The 23656-nt window shown below is 43.3% G+C and overlaps 1 protein-coding gene and 1 non-coding gene across 2 annotated transcripts in view; one reads left to right on the forward strand and one right to left on the reverse strand.

Annotated features, from left to right (window-relative positions):
* LOC124553489 (voltage-gated potassium channel subunit beta-2) overlaps nt 1-23656 on the forward strand; it is a 753666-nt gene that overhangs the window by 706163 nt on the left and 23847 nt on the right. The window contains exons 7-9 of the mRNA XM_047127344.1: nt 4901-5107; nt 9622-9719; nt 14455-14502. Coding sequence (XP_046983300.1) covers nt 4901-5107; nt 9622-9719; nt 14455-14502 — 353 coding nt within the window. The remainder of the gene's footprint in view (nt 1-4900; nt 5108-9621; nt 9720-14454; nt 14503-23656) is intronic.
* Nucleotides 6050-6122, reverse strand: Trnal-caa. Its single transcript has one exon. It is a non-coding gene; the product is annotated as a tRNA-Leu (tRNA).

A 23656-nucleotide genomic window follows, 5' to 3' on the forward strand; every position in this document is an offset into this window, starting at 1 on the left:
GCAACATACCTGTGAACGCACATTGGAAGCGTGTATTCGTCATCGCCGTACTGGCGTATCACGAGGCGTGATGGTATTGGGTGCCATTGGTTACACGTCTCGGTCACCTCTTGTTCGCATTGACGGCACTTTGAACAGTGGACGTTACATTTCAAATGTGTTACGACCCGTGGCTCTACCCTTTAATCGATCCCTGCGAAACCCTACATTTCAACAGGATAATGCACGACCGCGTGTTGCAGGTCCTGTACCGGCCTTTCTGGATAGAGAAAATGTTCGACTGCTGCCCTGGCCAGCACATTGTCCAGATCTCTCACCAATTGACAACGTCTCGTCAATGGTGGCCGAGCAACTGGCTCGTCACAATACGCCAGCCACTACTCTCGATGAACTGTGGTATCGTGTTGAAGCTGCATGGGCAGCTGTACCTGTACACACCATCCAAGCTCTGTTTGACTCAATGCCCAGGCGTATCAAGGCCGCTATTACGACCAGAGGTGGTTGTTCTGGGTACTGATTTCTCAGGATCTATGCACCGAAATTGCGCGAAAATGTAATCACATGTCAGTTCTAGTATAATATATTTGTCCTATGTGCACCGGTTTATCATCTGCATTTCTTCTTGGTGCAGCAATTTTAATTGCCAGCAGTGTATATTTTTAGGGGCTCTTAGAAAGAAAAAAACAAAGCAGCCACACTCGTCACAGACTGCGATTCTTTGCAGACTGGTGCAGTTCGCAGGCGTGTTGGTGCTCACCACAGCAGGAAAGAGTATCCTAGTGTCGCTAACAGGAAGAGAACTTTTCAAGGGTGGGAAAACTTCACTGAAGATCGTGCCGAAAAATATGGGTTTTTCGGTATAAAGCGGTAGGCGGACGGGAAGGCCTGTTAGAAAAGGCGCACATTGTAACGGCTCGAATCTTATTGTTGTACAAAATTGAGAGCAAGGGCATTCATTCCTTAATATGACTAGACGAAACGTGGGTTAATGCCGGAGAAACTATCAGTAAATGCTGGACGGATGACACTCCAAGCTGGCCGGGTTGGCCGAGTGGTTCTAGGCGCTACAGTCTGTAACCGCGCGACCGCTACGGTCGCAGGTTCGAATCCTGCCTCGGGCGTGGGATGTCCTTATGTTAGTTAGGTTTAAGTTGGCCTAGCTCTAAGTTCTAGGGGACTGAGGACCTCAGATGTTGAAGTCCCATAGTGCTCAGAGCTGTTTGAACCATTTGACACTCCAAACAGTAGTGATCATCAGGCGGCAGGAAGAGAAGCAAGACTATGTAGTGTCCATGCAGGTTCTTCCATTGGTTTTGTTTCCGATGCACTTGCGGTTTTTCTGTCGAAAATGACAGGTGATTACGATGAAGACATGGAGCACAAACGATTTGTTGAGTGGCTGAGGAACCTTCTAAAACAGCTTTCTGTCCCTACAACAATTGTAATGGACGATGCTCCACACAATTTAGTGGTACTGAACTAAGTCCCAACGACAGACCACCGCAAAGAAGTAATGGTGCAGTCGTTACAGGCACGAAATATTTCTGCGGATATGAGCATGACGAAGCTTTTGTTATATTCGCTTGTTAAAGAAAATAAACCTACGATGGCTACTTATGTAGTAGACGAAATCGCCGTGGAGCAGCATCGTACTGTAAAAAGGCTGCCACAATATCACTGCCACTTCAAAACATCCAGTTGGTACGGAATGATGTGAAGACATACATAAGGCACAATAGTAACAGAGATGGAAAGCTCTTGCGACTGTGGATGCGGCGCCGTGGAGGACAAAGGTCTAGCACGTTGAAAAACTTATTCGAGCAGCACAGACAACGGCAGGTGTCGTTAGTGACCATCAACAGCAAACGATTTGCCTTGGTGATGATGATGATGCACATGGTTTCGGCGCTGTTTCCGACAACAGTGACGATGGGGGTCTGGATGGAATTGAGCCATTGTCGCCGCAAATGGTGAGTCAAAAGCTACGGTCATCGGTTGTTCATTCCATCACTGTCATAATAAAACCTAGAGCGGGAAGTGCTACATCGGTTATTATTTATTTTGTAAACTGTGTACCATGTTGTTGTTGTTGTTGTGGTCTTCAGTCCTGAGACTGGTTTGATGCAGCTCTCCATGCTACCCTACCCTGTGCAAGCTTCTTCGTCTCCCAGTACCTACTGCAACCTACATCCTTCTGAATCTGCTTAGTGTATTCATCTTTTGGTTTCCCCCTCACGATTTTTATCCTCCACGCTGCACTCCAACACTCCAATGCTAAATTGGTGATCCCTTGATGCCTCAGAACATGTCCTACTAACCGGTCCCTTCTTTTTGTCACGTTGTGCCACAAACTCCTCTTCTCCCCAATTCTATTCCCTACTTCATCGTTAGTTATGTGATCTACCCATCTAATCTTCAGCATTCTTCTGTAGCACCACATTTCGATAGCTTCTTTTCTCTTCTTGTCCAAACTATTTATCGTCCACGTTTCACTTCCATACATGGCTACACTCCATACAAATACTTTCAGAAACGACTTCCTGACACTTAAGTCTATACTCGATGTTAACAAATTTCTCTTCTTCAGAACCGCTTTCCTTGCCATTGCCAGTCTACATTTAATATCTTCTCTACTTCGACCATCATCAGTTATTTTGCTCCCCAAATATCAAAACTCCTTTACTACTTTAAGTGTCTCATTTGCTAATCTAACTCTCAGTTTGATTTAATGCGACTACATTCCATTACCCCCGTTTTGCTTTTGTTGATGTTAATCTTATATCCTCCTTTAAAGACACTGTCCACTCCGTTCAACTGCTCTTCCAGGTCCTTTGCTGTCTCTGACAGAATTACAATTTCATCAGGGAACCTCAAAGCTTTTATTTCTTCTCCATAGATTTTAATACCTACTCCGAATTTTTCTTTTGTTTCCTTTACTGCTTGCTCAGTATACAGATTGAATAACATCGGGGAGAGGCTACAACCCTGTCTCACTCCCTTCCCAACCACTGCTTCCCTTTCGTGCCCCTCGACTCTTATAACTGCCATCTGTTTTCTGTACAAATTGTAAATAGCCTTTCGCTCCCTGTATTTTACCCCTGCCACCTTTAGAATTTGAAAGAGTGTATTCCAGTCAACATTGTCAAAAGCTTTCTCTAAGTCTACAAACGCTAGAAACGTAGGTTTGCCTTTCCTTAATCTTTCTTCTAAGATAAGTTGTAAGGTCAGTATTGCCTCACGTGTTCCAATATTTCTACTGTCTCCAAACTGATCTCCCCCGAGGTCGGCGTCTACCAGTTTTTCCATTCGTCTGTAAAGAATTCGCGTTAGTATTTTGCAGCCGTGACTTATTTAACTGATAGTTCCTTTAATTTTCACATCTGTCAACACCTGCTTTCTTTGGGATTGGTATTATTATATTCTTCTTGAAGTCTGAGGGTATTTCGCCTGTCTCATACATCTTGCTCACCAGATGGTAGAGTTTTGTCAGGACTGGCTCTCCCAAGGCTGTCAGTAGCTCTAAGGGAATGTTGTCTACTCCCGGGGCATTGTCTCGACTCAGGTCTTTCAGTGCTCTGTCAAACTCTTCACGCAGTATCGTATCTCCCATTTCATCTTCATCTACATCCTCTTCCATTTCCATAATATTGTCCTCAAGTACATCGCCCTTGTATAAACCCTCTATATACTCCTTCCACCTTTCTGCCTTCCCTTCTTTGCTTAGAACTGGTTTGCCATCTGAGCTCTTGATATTCATTCAAGTGGTTCTCTTCTCTCCAAAGGTCTCTTTAATTTTTTTGTAGGCAGTATCTATGTTACCCCTAGTGAGATAAGCCTCTACATCCTTACATTTGTCTTCTAGCCATCCCTGCTTAGCCATTTTGCACTTCCTGTCGGTCTCATTTTTGAGACGTTTGTATTCCTTTTTGCCTGCATCATTTACTCCATTTTTATATTTTCTCCTTTCATCAATTAAATTAAATATTTCTTCTGTTACGCAAGGATTTCTACGAGCCCTCGTCTTTTTACCCACTTGATCCTCTGCTGCCTTCACTACTTCATCCCTCAGAGCTACCCATTCTTCTTCTACTGTACTTCTTTCCCCCATTTCTGTCAATTGTTCTCTTATGCTCTCCCTGAAACTCTGTAGAACCTCTGGTTTACTCAGTTTATCCAGCTCCCATCTCCTTAAATTCCCACCTTTCTGCAGTTTCTTCAGTTTTAATCTGCAGTTCATGACCAGTAGATTGTGGTCAGAGTCCCTATCTGCCCCTGGAAATGTCTTACAATTTAAAACCTGGTTCCTAATTCTCTGCCCTACCATTATATAATCTATCTGTCTTACCATTATACTATCTATCTGATACCTGCTAGTATCTCCAGGATTCTTCCATGTGTTCTTGAACCAAGTGTTAGCTATGATTAAGTTATGCTCTGTGCAAAACTCTACCAGGCGGCTTCCTCTTTAATTTCTTCCCTCCAATCCATATTCACCTACTATGTTTCCTTCTCTCCCTTTTCCTACTGTCGAATTCCAGTCACCCATGACCATACTGTTTTCAAAATATTGGTCACGATCAAAAGCTTGTTTCCTGTACTTCTTTGCTCTGTTATCTAAAGCGCGTGCTTTGTTATACTTATAGCTACAGTATTATGCTGTTGTTGTTTTTTTACTGCGGTAGCAACTCAAAAACGAATTTTTATGCTGAGTAGCTTACGTTTACGTGGTGGAACGGAAATCTGTATCACCTGCTGTGTGTGATGGGGCTTTTGTTGCGACATCGCTAGTGCAGTGTAGCCAACCTAACTTGACATGACGCGAACTCGCAAGTGCAATGTTTCACCGGCTCAGGTAAACTGGAGAGGGTCCCAAACAGCTGCGTTGGCTTGCGTGTTGCAGAGGTGGTGCGCGCCATGAACCACGTGATCAGCCAGGGCTGGGCCATGTACTGGGGTACGGCGCGCTGGACGCCCGTCGAGGTCATGGAGGCCTACACCAACTGCCGGCAGTTCAACTGCGTCACGCCCATCTGCGAGCAGGCCGAGTACCACATGTTCTGCCGCGACAAGACCGAGCTCTACATGCCCGAGCTCTACAACAAGATAGGTGAGTGCCGGCGCCAGACCCACCCGAGAAGCACTCAGCGCTGGGCTGCGGTGTGCCAGACAGGTGGATGGTCGGTTCATTTGGGGGAGGGGACCAAATGGCGATGTCATCAGTCCTGTCCGAGGGAAGGATGGGAAAGGAAATCGGCTGCGCCCTTTCAAAGGAACCATCCCAGCATCAGCCTGAAGCCATTTAGGAAACTCATGAAAAACCTAAACCAGGATGGCCGAACACGGGTTTGGACTGTCGTCCTCCCGAATGCGAGTCCAGTGTGCTAATTCCAGAGAGAGAGTGCGAATACATTTTGCATGGCTTGGGAGAACTTGCCAAATATGACCGATGCTACTTCAGCTAATAGCATAGGCGCTCGCTTGACTCGCATAACATTCATTTGAGTAGTGATTAGATCCAGTCACCATCTCGCCAATGTGTTCAGCCGACAAACTCTCCCAGTTTCAATGTGTCATGACTGGCCAAAAGCTATTCGAGTGCTGACCAATGGATGGTCATAACTAGTCTCGGCTCCTCATTACAGTTTCTTCTGCCAATTCCAAAGCTATTAATAATCTTACCAGAATGAGATTTTCACTCTGCAGCGGAGTGTGCGCTGATATGAAATTCCCTGGCAGATTAAAACTGTGTGCCGGACCGAGACTCGAACTCGGGACCTTTGATTTTCGCGGGCAAGCGCTCTACCAACCGAGCTACCCAAGCACGACTCACGCCCCGTCCTCACAACTTTACTCCTGCCAGTACATCGTCTCCTACCTTCCAAACTTTACAGAAGCTCTCCTGCGAACCTTGCAGAACTAGCACTCCTGAAAGAAAGGATACTGCGGAGACATGGCTTAGCCACAGCCGGGGGGATGTTTCCAGAATGAGATTTTCACTCTGCAGCGGAGTGTGCGCTGATATGAAACTTACTGGCAGATTAAAACTGTGTGCCCGACCGAGACTCGAACTCGGGACCTTTGCCTTTTGCGGGCAAGCGCTCTACCAACTGAGCCACCCAAGCACGACACACGCTCCGTCCTCACAACTTTATTTCTGCCAGTACCACGTCTCCTACCTTCCAAACTTTACAGAAGCTCTCCTGCGAACCTTGCAGAACTAGCACTCCTGAAAGAAAGGATACTGCGGAGACATGGCTTAGCCACAGCCGGGGGGATGTTTCCAGAATGAGATTTTCACTCTGCAGCGGAGTGTGCGCTGATATGAAACTTACTGGCAGATTAAAACTGTGTGCCCGACCGAGACTCGAACTCGGGACCTTTGCCTTTTGCGGGCGAGCGCTCTACCAACTGAGCCACCCAAGCACGACACACGCTCCGTCCTCACAACTTTATTTCTGCCAGTACCACGTCTCCTACCTTCCAAACTTTACAGAAGCTCTCCTGCGAACCTTGCAGAACTAGCACTCCTGAAAGAAAGGATACTGCGGAGACATGGCTTAACCACAGCCAGGGGGATGTTTCCAGAATGAGATTTTCACTCTGCAGCGGAGTGTGCGCTGATATGAAACTTACTGGCAGATTAAAACTGTGTGCCCGACCGAGACTCGAACTCGGGACGTTTGCCTTTTGCGGGCGAGCGCTCTACCAACTGAGCCACCCATGCACGACTCACGCCCTGTCCTCACAACTTTAATTCTGCCAGTACCTCGTCTCCTAGCTTCCAAACGAACTAGCACTCCTGAAAGAAAGGATATTGCGGAGACATGGCTTAGCGACAGCCGGGGGGATGTTTCCAGAATAAGATTTTCACTCTACAGCGGAGCGTGCGCTGATATGAAATTTCCTGGCAGATTAAAACTGTGTGCCGGACCGAGACTCGAACTCGGGACCTTTGCCTTTTGCGGGCGAGCGCTCTACCAACTGAGCTACCCAAGCACGACTCACGCCCCGTCCTCACAGCTTTACTTCTGCCAGTACCTCGTCTCCTACCTTCCAGCTCAGCTGGTAGAGCACTTGCCCGCGAAAGGCAATGGTCCCGAGTTCGAGTCTCTCCAGCACACAGATTTAATCTGGCAGGAAGTTTCATATCAGCGCACACTCCGCTGCAGAGTGAATATCCTGGAAACGTCCCCTCGGCTGTGGCTAAGCCATGTCTCCACAATACCCTTTCTTTCAGGAGTGCTAGTCCTGCATGGTTTGCAGGAGAGCTTCTTTAAAGTTTGGAAGGTAGGAGGCGAGGTACTGGCGGAAGTGAAGCTGTGAGGATGGGGCGTGAGTCGTGCTTGGGTAGCTCAGTTGGTAGAGCGCTTGCCCGCGAAAGACAAAGGTCCTGTGTTCGAGTCTCGGTCCGGCACACAGTATTGATCTACCAGGGAGTTTCATTAATAATCTTGCTCCAAAGAGATCAGCTTGCACATGTCCATAGCTTCACTGGCAACAGGAATTTCTTCTGGTGATTCGAAAGTGCTGAGTGAACTGTACTCTAAAGAGATGAGACTGCTAATGTGCATACCCTTTTGTATTCAGTGTTGTAGCTTTCTCACTGAAGAAAGTAACTACTGTGATCCTGCTAGTCTTTAAAGGGACAGTACATCTCAACCTTCTGATAATTTTGTACTTCTCCCTCAGAGACAAATGTATTGTGTATATGAATCCTAGGGTATGGAAATCAAAAGAATATAACTATTTCTGCTAACTTCACTTTGAGAATGAGTAATTTTTCCCTCTTCTGTACAAGGGTTCGATCATAAGATGCGACAATTGTTGTTGTCGTAGTATACCCGTCGCTATAATTGACATGCACACACTGACTTGGCTCACTTTAGACGGGATGCAACACAAGGCCAGTATGCATTTAATACTGTTACACATGTATTGGTGAAATTAAGCTGCATACCAGATTCACAGCTGATTATGGCAAGGACCACACAAAGCACTAACTGGTCAGAATGTTTGCATGTGTAAATGTGCACGTTTGGTTTCCAGTTGTAAAGCAACAAAAGTGCACACAAAAGTGAAATATTTGCTAAATGTTTTGCTCAGAATTATAATTACAGTACACCAGTGATTAGCTACTGTCAGAGGCATGATAGAACAGCGTCAAAATTTTGAAAGACGTGCAGGTGAAAAAGTACTTCTCAATAGCACACTGTGATGTGGTCCTGATCACTTAAAGTGATATTACATTAGTTGTTTGAGGTTCTCTAAATACAAATAGTTTTTACGTATGAAATTAATTCATTGACACTAGCCTGGATCACTCATGTTCGTTAATACACTTCATCCGTGTATCACTAGCCATGCACTTGTACACTGGATACATTGCAGCCACCCTATACTAACTTAGCTGGTGGTAATTTTACTTCAATTAGATTGTTTCCAGCATTCGTAGTGTTTGGGAAATTACTATATAGTTGTTTATCAACACTGACAATATATTAAATGATGAGTACCAATCAGCAATAAACTTGTATGTTACCAAAGGCAATGAGACATTCTTATGAAATTTGTTAGAATAAGCATGTAAGCAAAATATATGTCAAAAAAATAAATAACAGAATGATAATGACAAAAGTAGAAATGGACAGTAATTATTTGGAACTTCTTCAGTTAACATTTCACTTCACTTACCCCATTATATCCAGATTGAGCCTTTAGATTTCCCTCTCCAGATTTGCTAGCTTCACTCCCATGTTCAGATTCTGACAATCCACACTGATAATCATATAAGTGTACCCTTGGGTTGATTATAGTTTACAATCTTTTTCTCATGGTTGCCTCCCAATTGGCACTCTCCTGCAGATCCAAATGGTGACTTCGTTTGGAATCTTTTTCCAACCGAGTGATTATCAGGTTCCTTTTCATTACAGGATACATGTCGTGTGGATACACAACAAATCCTAAGTGTAAATATGCTTCTGATAATTGCAGATTCATGCACCTTTTAGGGGTAGTTTCCCATTGCAAGGGCAAGATATTGCCCTGAAACTCTCTCCACTTGTTTGCCCTGTTCGACAAGACTGCTGGCAGATTGAGGGGGACTCATTACACCTAAAATCTTCTGTCATCAATGCTGATGGTTTTTGTTTAAAATTTAAGCAGTGGCTGGGATTGAGCGAAGGACCAAGGACATTTTGGTTACCAGCCAAAGACTTTCCCCATAGGTCATGCCTCCCTTGACGTATTCAGTATCTCCTTCAGTCTCTTTTCACTGAACAGCATCATTAAATTTTCCATTAATTTTGCAGCCACTCTGAATTGCCAGGTAGTGCTGATATTCGTGGTATGCGGTAGTAAATCGACCGACCTGCTGTGGCGACTGGCTGGGTTTTAGCGAAGGACCAAGGACATTTTGGTTACCAGCCAAAGACTTTCCCCATAGACCAAGCCTCCCTTGACGTATTCAGTATCTCCTTCAGTCCCATTTCACTGAACAGCATCATTAAATTTTCCATTAATTTTGCAGCCACTTTGAAGTGCCAGGTAGTGCTGATATTCACGGTGTGCGGTAGTGAATCGACCGACCTGCTGTGGTGACGTGGTGCCGTGCTCTGGTTGCAGGGGTGGGCCTGATGGCGTGGTCGCCTCTCACCATGGGCCTGGTGTCCGGCAAGGTGGACGACAGCGGCATGCCTCTCTTCACTAGGCCCTCCTTCAAGGTGAGTCTGCCCTCAACACCCTGAGCAGCCCTTATAAGGTACTTTCCAAAATTCGTAGTAATTATTCCTGGGCTGCCCCTAACTTGGTTACATTCCACAAAAAACGAGCTGGGTGAAATTTGGGCTAAATAGGATTAAGGAGAAAGAGAGCATCTGAGCCTTCAAAAATGGAAAATACAAAAAAATAGAAAAACCACCAAATTTCTTTCTTTCTTTCTTTCGCTTACGCCATAGTCCCGCAGCGATCGCAGGTTCGGCGTGGTTACAACGGATTTGGCAAGGTTAGTTTTAAGGGGAGGCCAGATGCCCTTCGTGCCACCCCCCCGGGACGGAGTTAGTGTACCCCAGCTGTCTGCGTCTAGTGTAATCCATGGAATAGTGCGAACTTGTTCAGATGTTTTCGAGTCGTGTAACCGAGGCGGAACGTGGGGACCAGCCCAGTATTCACCTAGCGGGATGTGGAAAACCGCCTAAAACCCACATCCAGGCTGGCCAGCACACCGGCCCTCGTCGCTAATCCACCAGGCGGATTCGATTTGGGGGCCGGCGCGCCTACCCGAGTCCAGGAAGCATCGCGTTAGGACTCTCGGCTACCCTGGCGGGTAGAAAAGCCACACCATTAGCAAAATATTATTTCTGCATGATAAATGTCTTCGGTTTGTTTATGGGACATAACGTTTTCGCTCCAGAATTACTCGCGTGAAATGACTACGAGTTAACTGCGATCTGTCAAACATACTTTAATGGGTTTCATGTCGTTTTTGGAAACCCAGAATCTACTCTGTAGGAATCAACATGGATTCCGGAAACAGCGATCGTGTGAGACCCAATTCGCTTTATTTGTTCATGAGACCCAGAAAATATTAGATACAGGCTACCAGGTAGATGCCATTTTCCTTGACTTCCGGAAGGCGTTCGATACAGTTCTGCACTGTCGCCTGATAAAGTAAGAGCCTACGGAATATCAGACCAGCTGTGTGGCTGGATTGAAGAGTTTTTAGCAAACAGGACACAGCATGTTGTTATCAATGGAGAGACGTCTACAGACGTTAAAGTAACCTCTGGCGTACCATAGGGGAGTGTTATGGGACCACTGCTTTTCACAATATATATAAATGACCTAGTAGATAGTGTCGGAAGTTCCATGCGGCTTTCCGCGGATGATGCTGTAGTATACAGAGAAGTTGCAGCATTAGAAAATTGTAGCGAAATGCAGGAAGATCTGCAACGGATAGGCACTTGGTGCAGGGAGTGGCAACTGACCCATAACATAGACAAATGTAATGTATTGCGAATACATAGAAAGAAGGATCCTTTATTGTATGATTATACGATAGCGGAACAAACACTGGTAGCAGTTACTTCTGTAAAATATCTGGGAGTATGCGTGCGGAGCGATTTGAAGTGGAATGATCATATAAAATTAATTGTTGGTAAGGCGCGTACCAGGTTGAGATTCATTGGGAGAGTCCTTAGAAAATGTAGTCCATCAACAAAGGAGGTGGCTTACCAAACACTCGTTCGACCTATACTTGAGTATTGCTCATCAGTGTGGGATCCGTACCAGATCGGGCTGACGGAGGAGATAGAGAAGATCCAAAGAAGAGCGGCGCGTTTCGTCACAGGGTTATTTGATAACCGTGATAGCGTTACGGAGATGTTTAGCAAACTCGAGTGGCAGAATCTGCAAGAGAGGCGCTCTGCATCGCGGTGTAGCTTGCTGTTCAGGTTTCGAGAGGTATCGAATATATTGCTTCCCCCTACTTATACCTCCCGAGGACATCACGAATGTAAAATTAGAGAGATTCGAGCGCGCACGGAGGCTTTCAGACAGTCGTTCTTCCCGCGAACCATACGCGACTGGAACAGAAAAGGGAGGTAATGACAGTGGCACGTAAAGTGCCCTCCGCCACACACCGTTGGGTTGCTTGCGGAGTATAAATGTGGATGTAGATGTAGATGTACAGTTTGAGGTTAAGTTAATTGTCCATAAAAGTACCACACAAACTGTGTTAGAAGTAATCACATACTGAGAAAACTAAGAATTCCAGTGAAGGTGATGAGAAACCATATAAAAAGTTAGAAGCTTCGTATGAAAAATGGGGGCAACTACAAAAATATTCTGCAAGGTAGTCAGAGATTCATAAGTGAATATAAATGGAATTTCTTGCGTTAGTTGTGGATGAAGCACACGTTAATGCTCTGAGGATCGTTACGACTGGAGATGTCCACACCTTTAGGTGTGGTTAACGCCACTTCCTCTAGATCGCAGGGTCCTGGATTCGATTCCCGGCCGGGTCGGAGATCCTCCTTACACGGGGACTGAGTGTTTGTGTTTCCCTGTCCAGTTCATCTCATATTTATCGACACACTAGTCGGCGAACGGGCGTCAAACAGAAAGATTTGCACCTGGTGTCTAAACTCTCCAGACGAGCTCTCCCGGCAAACAATGTTATGCCAACATTTTCATTTCATTTGACTGAATATGGTCAGTTATTGATCAGTCAACGGGACCTTTATTGCAGTATATTTTCAAACCTTAATAAATATCGTACTGTCTATCGAGACATCGTTCATGCACTTTTACATATGTCGCTTTAACCATCTTTGATGCTAATTAGTCTTTTGAATCAGAGACGAAAATGGTCAGTGAAGTAAATCGTCAGACAGTAAAATAACACAAAAATATTGATAAAATTGAAGCATCAATCTACCAAATCCCATAAATCATCAATAACGTCGTTCTAATAAAATACGACTATCTTTTTTCCAGGTTTGATTTGAGTATTAAGTTCCTTAACACAGACTTATCATTGTGGTATTAAAATTCCTTCAACGTTGTACACTTGGTTATTAAAGTGAAATTTGTAAATGGTCTGGCTGAACGAAGCATCAAGTTCATAAAGGGCTATAACAAACAACGTACAAAATAGGTAAACCGGACGCAGTATGTACCTCTTTTTGTCCCCGAGTATCGCTGTGTTTACAGAGCATGAAACGAGATTTTGTCGGAGAATTAAAAATTTTATTTGGAAAATGAGATTTTCTTGTCATATTACTTCCCACACATTGTAAATAGTTCCTTGCTATTGAAATTAATACAGCAACATTAATATTAAAGTTGAAATCGATAATGTTTTGGTTAACCAACTACTTCTAAACGATATTTTTTGGGATATAAAATGAATTAAATTTTATACGATTTTTCTTTTTTTCTCATTGGCGAGGGTCATGCCTTCGCATTTTGCTGTTGAGCCCAAATTACACACTACTCATTTTTGTGGGCAATGGGACCAAACTGAGGGTTAGCAAAAAGAAAATAGAAAATTCAAAAATTAAGAGCCTTCCTCCTTTACAATACACACTACAGAGAGCTCTCACATACCTGGTGGAATGCTCTGGACTCCAGTGTGGCTCCAGAAATATTTCAACTCCACCATGCTCATTGCTGAGATTAAACATTTTATAAAGGAGCGACAGTCATTAACAGTCTCAGCTATTCCACCTGGTTTGTACGATGTATGAGCTCGATTAAATATTCTCTGACCTGTAGAAGGATGTCATAATTCCAATTCCAAAGAAGGTATGTGTTGACAGGCTTGAAACCAAACAGCCTAGTACGTCATGGTTGCTAAATACTGGCGCGAAATATTTACAGATGAATAGGTAGACTAGTAGAAACCAACTTTGGGGTAGATCAGTTGGGCTTCTGGAGAAATGTAAGAATACACAAGGCAATACTGACTGTACTAAGTATCTTAGAAGATAGGCTGAAGAAAGGCAGACCTTTGTTTATAGATTTAGAAGACGATTTTGACAGTGTTTACTGGAACACACCCTTTGATATTCTGAAGACAGCAGGGATTAGTAGTAAATGAAACCAAGGCATGTCAATAACTTTAATTTATTTTATTAATATACAATATAATACAAAGTATATATTTTTATTTGTAAATAATAGATTTCAGCTATCAGTCGTCGTTTTGAAATTTTATTGGCAGATATAGATTACAGCTAGAAACTAGCCATTCTCAATGCACTATCATTTTTTATCAATGCATGTAATGCCTGTTGGTCAGGCTTCATCCACAGTTGATACTTAGCATTCTATGAACTGTGCATGAAGCCCGACCAACAGGCATTACATGCATTGATCAAAAATGATAGTGCATTGAGAATGGCTAGTTTCTAGCTGAAATCTAGATCTGCCAATAAAATTTCAAAAGGACGACTGATAGCTGAAATCTATTATTTACAACTCAATATAACACTCGCTGCGTGCAACAGCCTCTAAATGGAGGGTAGCCTGATATATTTTTATACATATTCTATATTTGTCCTTCATTTTCATCTCCACGAGGCGCAAGGATCACATAAAAAGACGCTTGTAAATATTAGAAGAACCATAAGACTTTGGCATCCAGAATGACGTACAACATAAAAGACTTTTTTTTGTGCTTCAGTGTACAATTTCTGTAAATATATTGAGATGATCCCCTTTTTCGTGATGTTCATTCTATGCATAAACCAACTGGTAGTCAAATGCTCAACTTTTAATACTGCAAATTGTTTCTCCAGTGCATAACACCTGTAACTAGTTCATTATTTCTCCATGTACAGTTACCCTGTAGAGTTGAGTATTGTTGTTAGCAGTGTCCTGTGCTCCTCCATAGTGTATAGTACTTGCCTACACGGCCCTCCTGTGTGCATCGCGTGTTGTTTTGTGTTGTTTCAGAACAAGTACTCCTCCTTCAGCTGGACAGAGGACGAGACGCAGAAAGAGGTCAGACCAAACATTGTTCGCTCCTTTTCAGACGTAGTTGGTTCCCCTGTAGCCTCCTAGATATGCTTGTGGCTTGAGTACTGTGAGCTGCCATGTTTAGCGTATAACATTTCCTGTTACATGTGAAGCATGCTTCCTTCCAGATCTGTCCAAACTGTTGATGTGCCGATTTGTTTCGTGTATCCCTAGAAAATGTAAAGGATGCAATAATACGACGGTCACTCCAAAAAAAATGCACACTATTTTTTAAAAAATCCATCTTTTATTCTACATGTTTGAAAGTCTTACAGTGTGTAGATACATCCTTTAGGAACAATATTTTCATTTCCCCACATAATTTCCATCCCTCTCAACTGCCTTACGCCATCTTGGAGCCAGCGCCTGTGTACCCGCACGGTAAAATTCTGGACCAACCTGTTGGAGCCACTGTTTGGCAGCGTACACGAGGGAGTCATCATCTTCAAACCTTGTTCCATGAAGAGAGTCTTTCAGTTTCCCAAAGAGATGATAGTCACACGGAGCCAGGTCAGGACTGTAAGGCGAGTGTGTCAGTGATGTTCATCCGAGTTTTGTGATCGCTTCCACGGTTTTTTGACTGTGGCCGTGCATTGTCGTGCAACAGCAAAACATCCTGCTTTTGCCGATGTGGTCGAGCACGACTCAGTCGAGCTCAAAGTTTCTTCAGTGTCGTCACATATGCATCAGAATTTATCGTGGTTCCACTTGGCATGATGTGCACAAGCAAGAGTTCTTTGGAATCCAAAAACACCATAGCCGTAACTTTTCCAGCAGAAGGTGTGGTTATGAATTTTTTTTTCTTGGGTGAATTTGCATGATGCCACTCCATTGATTGCCTCTTCGTCTCTGGTGAAATTGATGGAGCCATGTTTCATCACCTGTCACAATTCTTCCAAGAAATTCATCTCCACCATTCTCGTACTGTTCCAAAAGTTCGCTCCATGCCGTTTTTCTTGTTTCTTTGTGACCCATTGCCAACATCCTGGGAACCCACCTGGTACAAACCTTTTTTAACGCCAACACTTCCAGTATTCTGCAAACACACACTTCCCCTATCCCAACCACCGACTAACTGTACTGTGATCGACAGCAGCATCTCCGTACACCTTTTTCAACCTCCTGTGGATGTTGCCCACTGTCTCGTTTTCACAGCGCAGGAATTCTATGACAGCACGTTGCTTCTGACGAACGTCAAGTGTAGCAGCCATCTTGCCATCTTGAAGACATGCTGTGACGGCGCCACTCATGGGAACAGGGCGAACTAAGTTTGAAAACAAGCGGAAAGGATGTATCTACACACTGTAAAACTTTCACACATGCAGAGTGAAAACTGTATTTTTACAAAAATAGTGTGCATTTCTTTTGGAGTGACCCTCGTACTTATGTAATTCTGATATTAATGTAAAAGTGTGGTACCAAATACCTAGAGAATACGGTTCCAAAGATTAGAGCTTTGATCTCAACAAATATGTGGCAAAATTAAAAACTTCATAATGGGAGTGTCCCACGGGGGGTGTCTGTTATGGTCTATGGCAAAAAAATTACACACTATTAAGGATATTTCCAATTTGCTGATGAGCAAGTGTCACTGCTAAGTGACTCCATAACCAAGTCACTAATATTCGATGGTATGATTGTGCATGAAGTGTAGGTAACAGTTGGTTACGATGGTGGAAGAAATTCTCAGTGCCAGTATTTGTGCAACAAGTTGAGAAAAGGTGGTATGGGACAGTTCATGATCACCAGGCTTTGCACAAATGCCTTGTGCTAAATTCTAAATTTCGTCACAGTGCCTGATGGAGTGAGCGTCTGTCGCAAAGTTGATGTAGACCCATCTGTCAACATCCCCCCAGCTCTTGTTCCAAAAGAGTAACTTGTACACTTCAGTCCTTCACTTTCATCCTTAACATCACAAATACAACACTAAAATTCCACATGCACTCTCCATAGTCACTTCACTCGACAGATGGACTTACAACGCAACACTCACACTTTATGATGGAATTGTGCCATGCAGCATGACGAAGGAGAATCTTTCAAATTAGATAGCCGAACCTTCCACCGAAAGTCTCCAATTTTTGTTTCCAATGGGCCCCCAGCTCAATATAAGTCGTGTATTGATAATATGAATTAAGTCCAAAAAGCTGCTTCTCTTTTTGAGATGTTTATTGAATCATGACAGGCCTGTTTCAGCACTATTGCCATCATCAGGCGATCTGAAAGTAATGGTTTTATTATATACTATTTTCTAAGGCACACGGTAGCCTACTTGTCATATATGAGACTGACAACCATACAAATGGTTTAAATGGTTCTGAGCTCTATGAGACTTAACTTCTGAGGTCATCAGTCCCCTGGAACTCAGAACTACTTAAACCTAACTAACCTAAGGACGTCACACACATCCATGCCCGAGGCAGAATTCGAACCTGCGACCGTATCGGTGGCACGATTCCAGACTGAAGCGCCTAGAACCGCTCGGCCACACCTGCCGGCGACAACCATACATTTATGGAATTCTTAACTTACCTATAACACCGGTGGTTAGTCACTTAATCGTTTTTCTTACGTCTTTCAAAGTTATTTTATGACGTAGCTTTCATAGGCTATATTTGTTGGAAGTTATAGCCTGAGTTTTATTTGTTGTGTGTGACAATTTTTTGTTTGGCGTTTAACCAACGATGTTATATGTTTACGTCAGAGCAGTTCAAATGGCTCTGAGCACTATGGGACTCAACTGCTGAGGTCATTAGTCCCCTAGAACTTAGAACTAGTTAAACCTTACTAACCTAAGGACATCATAAACATCCATGCCCGAGGCAGGATTCGAACCTGCGACCGTAGCGGTCTTGCGGTTCCAGACTGCAGCGTCTTTAACCGCACGGCCACTTCGGCCGGCTCAGAGCAGTTACTTATCTATTTCCCTTAGTTACCGTCTTGTTTATTTTTATCTGTGAATGTGTGATTGGTTTGGCTTTGCTTATGTCTTTGGTTGTTTATCCGTTTTCATGATCGATGAATGCACACAAATATCCACAACCAATACTCAACCAGCAATTAGGTCTAAAACATAAACACTATATAGAAAACTTTATTCAAATCATCGATCATGAAAACAGATGAACAACCAAAAACATAAGCTAAACCAAACCAATCACATATTCACAGATAAAAATAAACAAGACGGTAACTAAGGGAAACCGATAAGTAACTGCTACGATGTTAACTTATAACATCGTTGGTTAAACATCAAACAAAAAATTGCACACACAACAAATAAAATTCAGGCTATAACTTCCAACAAATATAGCGTATGAAAGCTACGTCATAAAATAACTTTAAAAGACGTAAGAAAAACGCTTAAGTCACTAACCAGCGAAGTTATAGGTAAGTTAAGAATTACATAAATGTATGTTTGTCCATCTCATATATGACAAGTAGGCTACCATCTTCCCTAGAAAATAGTATATAACAAAACCATTACTTTCAGATCACCTGATGATGACAATAGTGCTGAAACAGGCCTGTGGTGATTAAATAAACATCTCAAAAACAGAAGCAGCTTTTTGGACTTAATACATAATGGAAGTCTCCAAGTCATCAATGACCTATCTAGACCTCTCCCGTTATCTGAGTGGTCACCGCGGTGGCATGCCATGCCAAGGGGCCTGGGTTCGATTCCCGGCTGGGGCAGGAGATTTTCTCCGCTCAGGGACTGGGCGTTGAGTTATCCTCATCATTATTTCGTGCCCATCTCCGATGCCCCACTCGCATCGAATGCAATAAGTACTTGCCCTCAGCGGCCGAACTTCCCCGAATGGGAGACTCCCAGCCCACAATGCCGTACGCTCATTTCCATTCTCCAATGACGTATCTAATCATTACTCACGGCAGTCAGCATCCGATTTACTGATGACTACCAGTTCTCAATTCTATTGAAAGGGGCAACAGACAAAAGTAGATGAAAACTGCTTCCCTCAGAGGAAACTAAGATAAATTTCCTACTGTTTCCAACATAGGAAACCAAATGTGACGTGATGCTATTTCCAGTACAGGAGTCATGACGAAATGTGTGTGAGAGTTCGCCAACATGGTACACAATTTTCCCCATTAGCACACACAGATGGTGGCCACTGAAAGTATGGCCAAAATGTCAGCTTTATCCATCTGGTCACAGTTAATTGACAGGGTGTGCACAAAGTCTTGCCCTGATTATGAAAACTTATACCATAATAAGTTACAGTACAACATAATAAGTTACATTTGATGCCGTTACATAGGTTAGTGTTACTAGGTTTTTTTAAGACCACTTACGTCAATAAACCTCAATATGTGCTCCCTTGGTAGCTCGTAGAACGTCGAGGCGGTATTCCAGTTCCCGACAGGTGTTTCGTAACGTGTTTTCTGTCACAGTACCCACAGCAGCTTGTATACTAAAGTGGGAGTCATTTATGACGGCGGCCGAGTTTAGGTTCGTTCTGCGCATCTGACGTCACGAAACACAGTCAACCAATGAACAAAGAACGATGTTGCCAGAGCTCGACTGCAGTGCAGAGCACAGACGAGTGTCTTCAGTTTTAGAAACGTTCAGTCATAAATAAACTAATTGAACGAAAGCAGTGTCTTGACAGCAGACTTTCTTTTATAGAAAGTTTGGAAAAAGCATTCGTTATACTAATTGCTTCATATTCTATAAATTAATTAAACCAAACAAGCAATAAGCCTTCTAATTCAGGCGATAGCAAGGAAAGGTGTTTGTATCATTCTAACTAACCGCTTTTTCGCAATAAAGAACAGTGGTAATTGTTTATTTCCTATTGTACTTCGACGAAACGTGAGTAATTCATAATCATACCAACAGTGTTTGTCAGTATTTGTCAGTATTTTCCGGGAGATATACAGAGTAATGAGCTGCGTTAGTGTAATGGTTAAAGTGTATGGCTGCTAAGCGAAAGGTTCTGAGTTCAATCCTTGATCTGTGCTCAATATTTTCTTTATTTAAAAACAATATCGAAGTGTCTTACTTCATGAATTTTATTCGTTTGAATGTAATATTTTGAAATTTCTAGTGGAAACTAAAATCCACCATATGGAAAGTATACGCTACAGACTTTTAGCTCTCCAAACTCTTCAAAATTTCGTGCAATGGTTTACTACATCTAATGCTGCACAATAACTACGTTGAACATCGAAACAAAATTAAGTCATTTATGGGGGGAAGGTATCAGTCAAGAAGATGTGTAAAAATCAAATTTTTGGGCCAAATAGTTTTTGTGAAATCGAATGATAAGTGTGTCAAAGCAGTCGAATCACCGTGTGTCTGCACAGGCGAGCAGTGCAGTGAAGACAAAATCGCGCACATCGCGGAATGCGGGGAGCACGTCTCTGTAGCAGCGAAAGGGTTAATGCGGCCGTGGTGGCTTTACTTCATAAACTGCGAACTGTACTATGGCCCTGCTTCTCTTGGCGTGTACAACTGGCAACGCAGCAATCTCCCGCGTCAGGGCGGGCATGCGCGACCCGCCAAGATAAAAGAATTCAACTATAGCCTTCAGTTCGTCGACGTCAGCAACTGGTGTGACGAAGACTCTGACCTTGACATAGCCCCAGGAAAAAAAGTCAAGGGGCGTATGTCTGGAAAGCGGGGTGGCCATGGTGTTGGACCGTTCCTTCCAATCCATGATCCGGAAATGTTTCATCCAGAAAATGACGCACACACCATAAAAGCCCAGTGGGGAAGTGCTCCATCTTATTGAAACATTATCCATGGTTGTACTCCTTTAACTGTGGGGCAATGAACTGTTGAAAAACGTCTTAGTAAATGTTAGCGGTAATGGATTTTTCCACGAAGAAAAACGGTCCAAAAACCTTGTTATGCATGAGGCCGCAACAAACATTCACTTTTTCGCTGTCTCGCTGTAACGGTGCAGTAGCATGTGGAGACTATGAACCCCATTATGCCTATTTACCATTCCACTGATGTGAAAGGTGGATTCAACCGGTAAAGAATCTCAGTTGCAAATTCAGCACATGTCAGCATATCATTCCGTTGCAAGGCCTGCACGATTTGCACTTTGTAAGCATGCAACCTAAGCCTTTCATGAAGAATGTTCACCACCCTTGCTTTCGGTATGTGAAGTTCACGTGATGCTTGACGAGTTGATTTAGACGGACTCCGTTGAAACGATTTCCGAACACAAATCAACAGTTGCTTCACTCACACGAGGCCTGCCCCTTCGAGGACGATCTCCAACGCTGCCTGTTTCGTTAAAGTTTGCTTTACTGATTTAACGTCAGGAGGGCTACGTCCATAAGAAGCCCGAAACAAACGCTGAACACTGATGGGCGATTTCGTTTCGTGAAACCAAATCACACATTGCGCTTCCTCCTGCTTCGACGCCATTTCGCAAGCGACTAACGTCACCTATCGGACGACGTCGGTGTTGTGGAGTACCAGCGCCATCTATTGGTCACAACAACTAGTAAGACTAACCTATGTAACGGCATAAATGTAACTTATTATGTTATAATGTAACTTATTATTTTATAAATTTTTATAATCGGGGTAAGACTTTGTGTTCACCCTGTATTTTACAACATGAGGGGTTCTCCATCTAGAAAGCTTGTGTGTGCTCTGGCTGTGGGTGTGGCGACCTATACACTTTGAGTGACATATGACTCTACTTTTTGATAAACCACCTGAATCACATTCAAAGGATGGCATTATACCCTTTCACGACGGCGTCACTAAATTGTCATCACGAATAGTTTACATCAGCAATACAGTACACACTGACGAAACTGCAGAGTAATGAGTATTTTAGTGTGAACGATATGTAGCCTGCACTGGTTCGTTACATAACAGTTGCATTTCGTTTGATTTCTTACCCCTATTTATGTTGGCATCTGTACTGCATTGAAAATATGTTTGCAGCAGTGTAAATGTTGATGTCATATGCTATATGCCTTATTTGGAAACAAACTCGGCCCATTTTGTCAGGTACCCACTGTTGACAGCCATAATGCCCACTTTACTCTTTTACCTCAAGCTTGCATTCAATACTGCTCAGTCCTTTCTTAGATTTGTTTTTTCCAGCAATGTTACTTCTACATTCATGGCAGTACACAGCAGCACGGATAGGCTTACTGTTGGAGAGTTGTCCGACTTGTACCTTGTGTATGAGTTTACTGAATTAAAGAGGAAAACAACGTGATGATGATATGCTGAGCTGTTCCATCAGCAACACCAACAGTGTCTCAGTATTTTTGAGTTATTCTGTAGTTTGCACGTTACAGGCGTTTACACTATTGTGAAATTATTGTCAGAGGAATAAAGACAATTGGGATAATACACTGAATAAATCATAAGAACACTATTAGTGTACACATGTATGTCTGAAAGAACACACACACTGGTGACAAGCCACAGCCTTACGAAATACTGCAAGATTTATTTGCTGATCACGAATTCCTTGTCATTTTCTATATTAGTCACAGGTCTACTGTCCAACAGTGATATATGAAAATTTGTGACGGAACAGTACTCGGACCCAGATTTCCCAATTATTGTGAGTACTTGGCTCAACCACTTTGAGTATCCGTGCACGCTTCCTAAATCTAACCAAACTTCGATATGTCACACTGTCTCTGTTCTTATATTGTAGTCCACTAAATTCATTACCTACTGCTAGCAGTATTATTTGGATTCCGCAACAGAGAGAGTGAAAAAACGGGGAATCAAGACAAATACTGTGTCATTATACACCTACGTAGGCTTGTAATAAGGGGTGTTACAAAAAGGTACGGCCAAACTTTCAGGAAACATTCCTCACACACAAATAAAGAAAAGATGTTATGTGGACGTGTGTCCGGAAACGCTTAATTTCCATGTTAGAGCTCATTTCGGTTTCGTCAGTATGTACTCCAACGTGATCAAATTGTAAATTTTCACAATCAACATGTGTGGGCTGACGAGAATCCGCACACAATTGTGCAATCACGTCATCGACACAGATTTTCTGTGAACGTTTGGGCAGGCATTGTTGGTGATGTCTCGATTGGTCCCCACGTTCTTCCACCTACGCTCAATGGAGCACGTTATCACGATTTCATACGGGATACTCTACCTGCGCTGCTAGAACATGTGCCTTTACAAGTACGACACAACATGTGGTTCACGCACGATGGAGCTCCTGCACATTTCAGTCGAAGTGTTCGTACGCTTCTCAACAACAGATTCGGTGACCGATGGATTGGTAGAGGCGGACCAATTCCGTGGCCTCCACGCTCTCCTGACTTCAACCCTCTCGACTTTCATTTATGGGGGCATTTGAAAGCTCTCGTCTACGCAACGCCGGTACCAAATGTAGAGACTCTTCGTGCTCGTATTGTGGACTGCTGTGATACAATACGCCATTCTCCAGGGCTGCATCAGCGCATCAGGGATTCCGTGCGACGGAGGGTGGATGCATGTATCCTCGCTAACGGAGGACGTTTTGAACATAACAAAGTGTTTGAAGTCACGCTGGTACGTTCTGTTGCTGTGTGTTTCCATTCCATGATTAATGTGATTTGAAGAGAAGTAATGAAATGAGCTCTAACATGGAAAGTAAGCGTTTCCGGACACATGTCCACATAACATATTTTCTTTCTTTGTGTGTGAGGAATGTTTCCTGAAAGTTTGGCCATACCTTTTTGTAACACCCTGTATATGTGGGCATAAGATGATAACAACATTGCTATCGATTCCTCGTCTGTTCATTCCCCTGTTGCGGGAATTCAAGTAATATTGCGAGCAGTAGGTATGAATTTAGTGGACTATGACATAAGGATAGAGACAGTTTGACATATGGAGGTTCGGGTCGCTCCAGAGAGGATTCATGGATAGCCAAAGTGGTTAAGATGACCAGTCGTAATAAGTAGGAGATCGGGTTGAATACCGCTTCCGGCTGAAATTTTCATACGTCACTGGTGACTAGTATACCTACAAATAATACAACTGATATCAAGGAATTCGTAGTCAGTGAATAAATTTGGGAGCATTATTACTCTGTAAAGACCCACTGGTAACCCAGTGTCCTCTGTACCAAAATACTCTGAAAATTTCACTAAATAGCTTCCGAAATTCTGTCACTGG

The sequence above is a fragment of the Schistocerca americana genome, chromosome 11, assembly GCF_021461395.2.
Source record: "Schistocerca americana isolate TAMUIC-IGC-003095 chromosome 11, iqSchAmer2.1, whole genome shotgun sequence".
Lineage (NCBI taxonomy): Eukaryota > Metazoa > Arthropoda > Insecta > Orthoptera > Acrididae > Schistocerca > Schistocerca americana.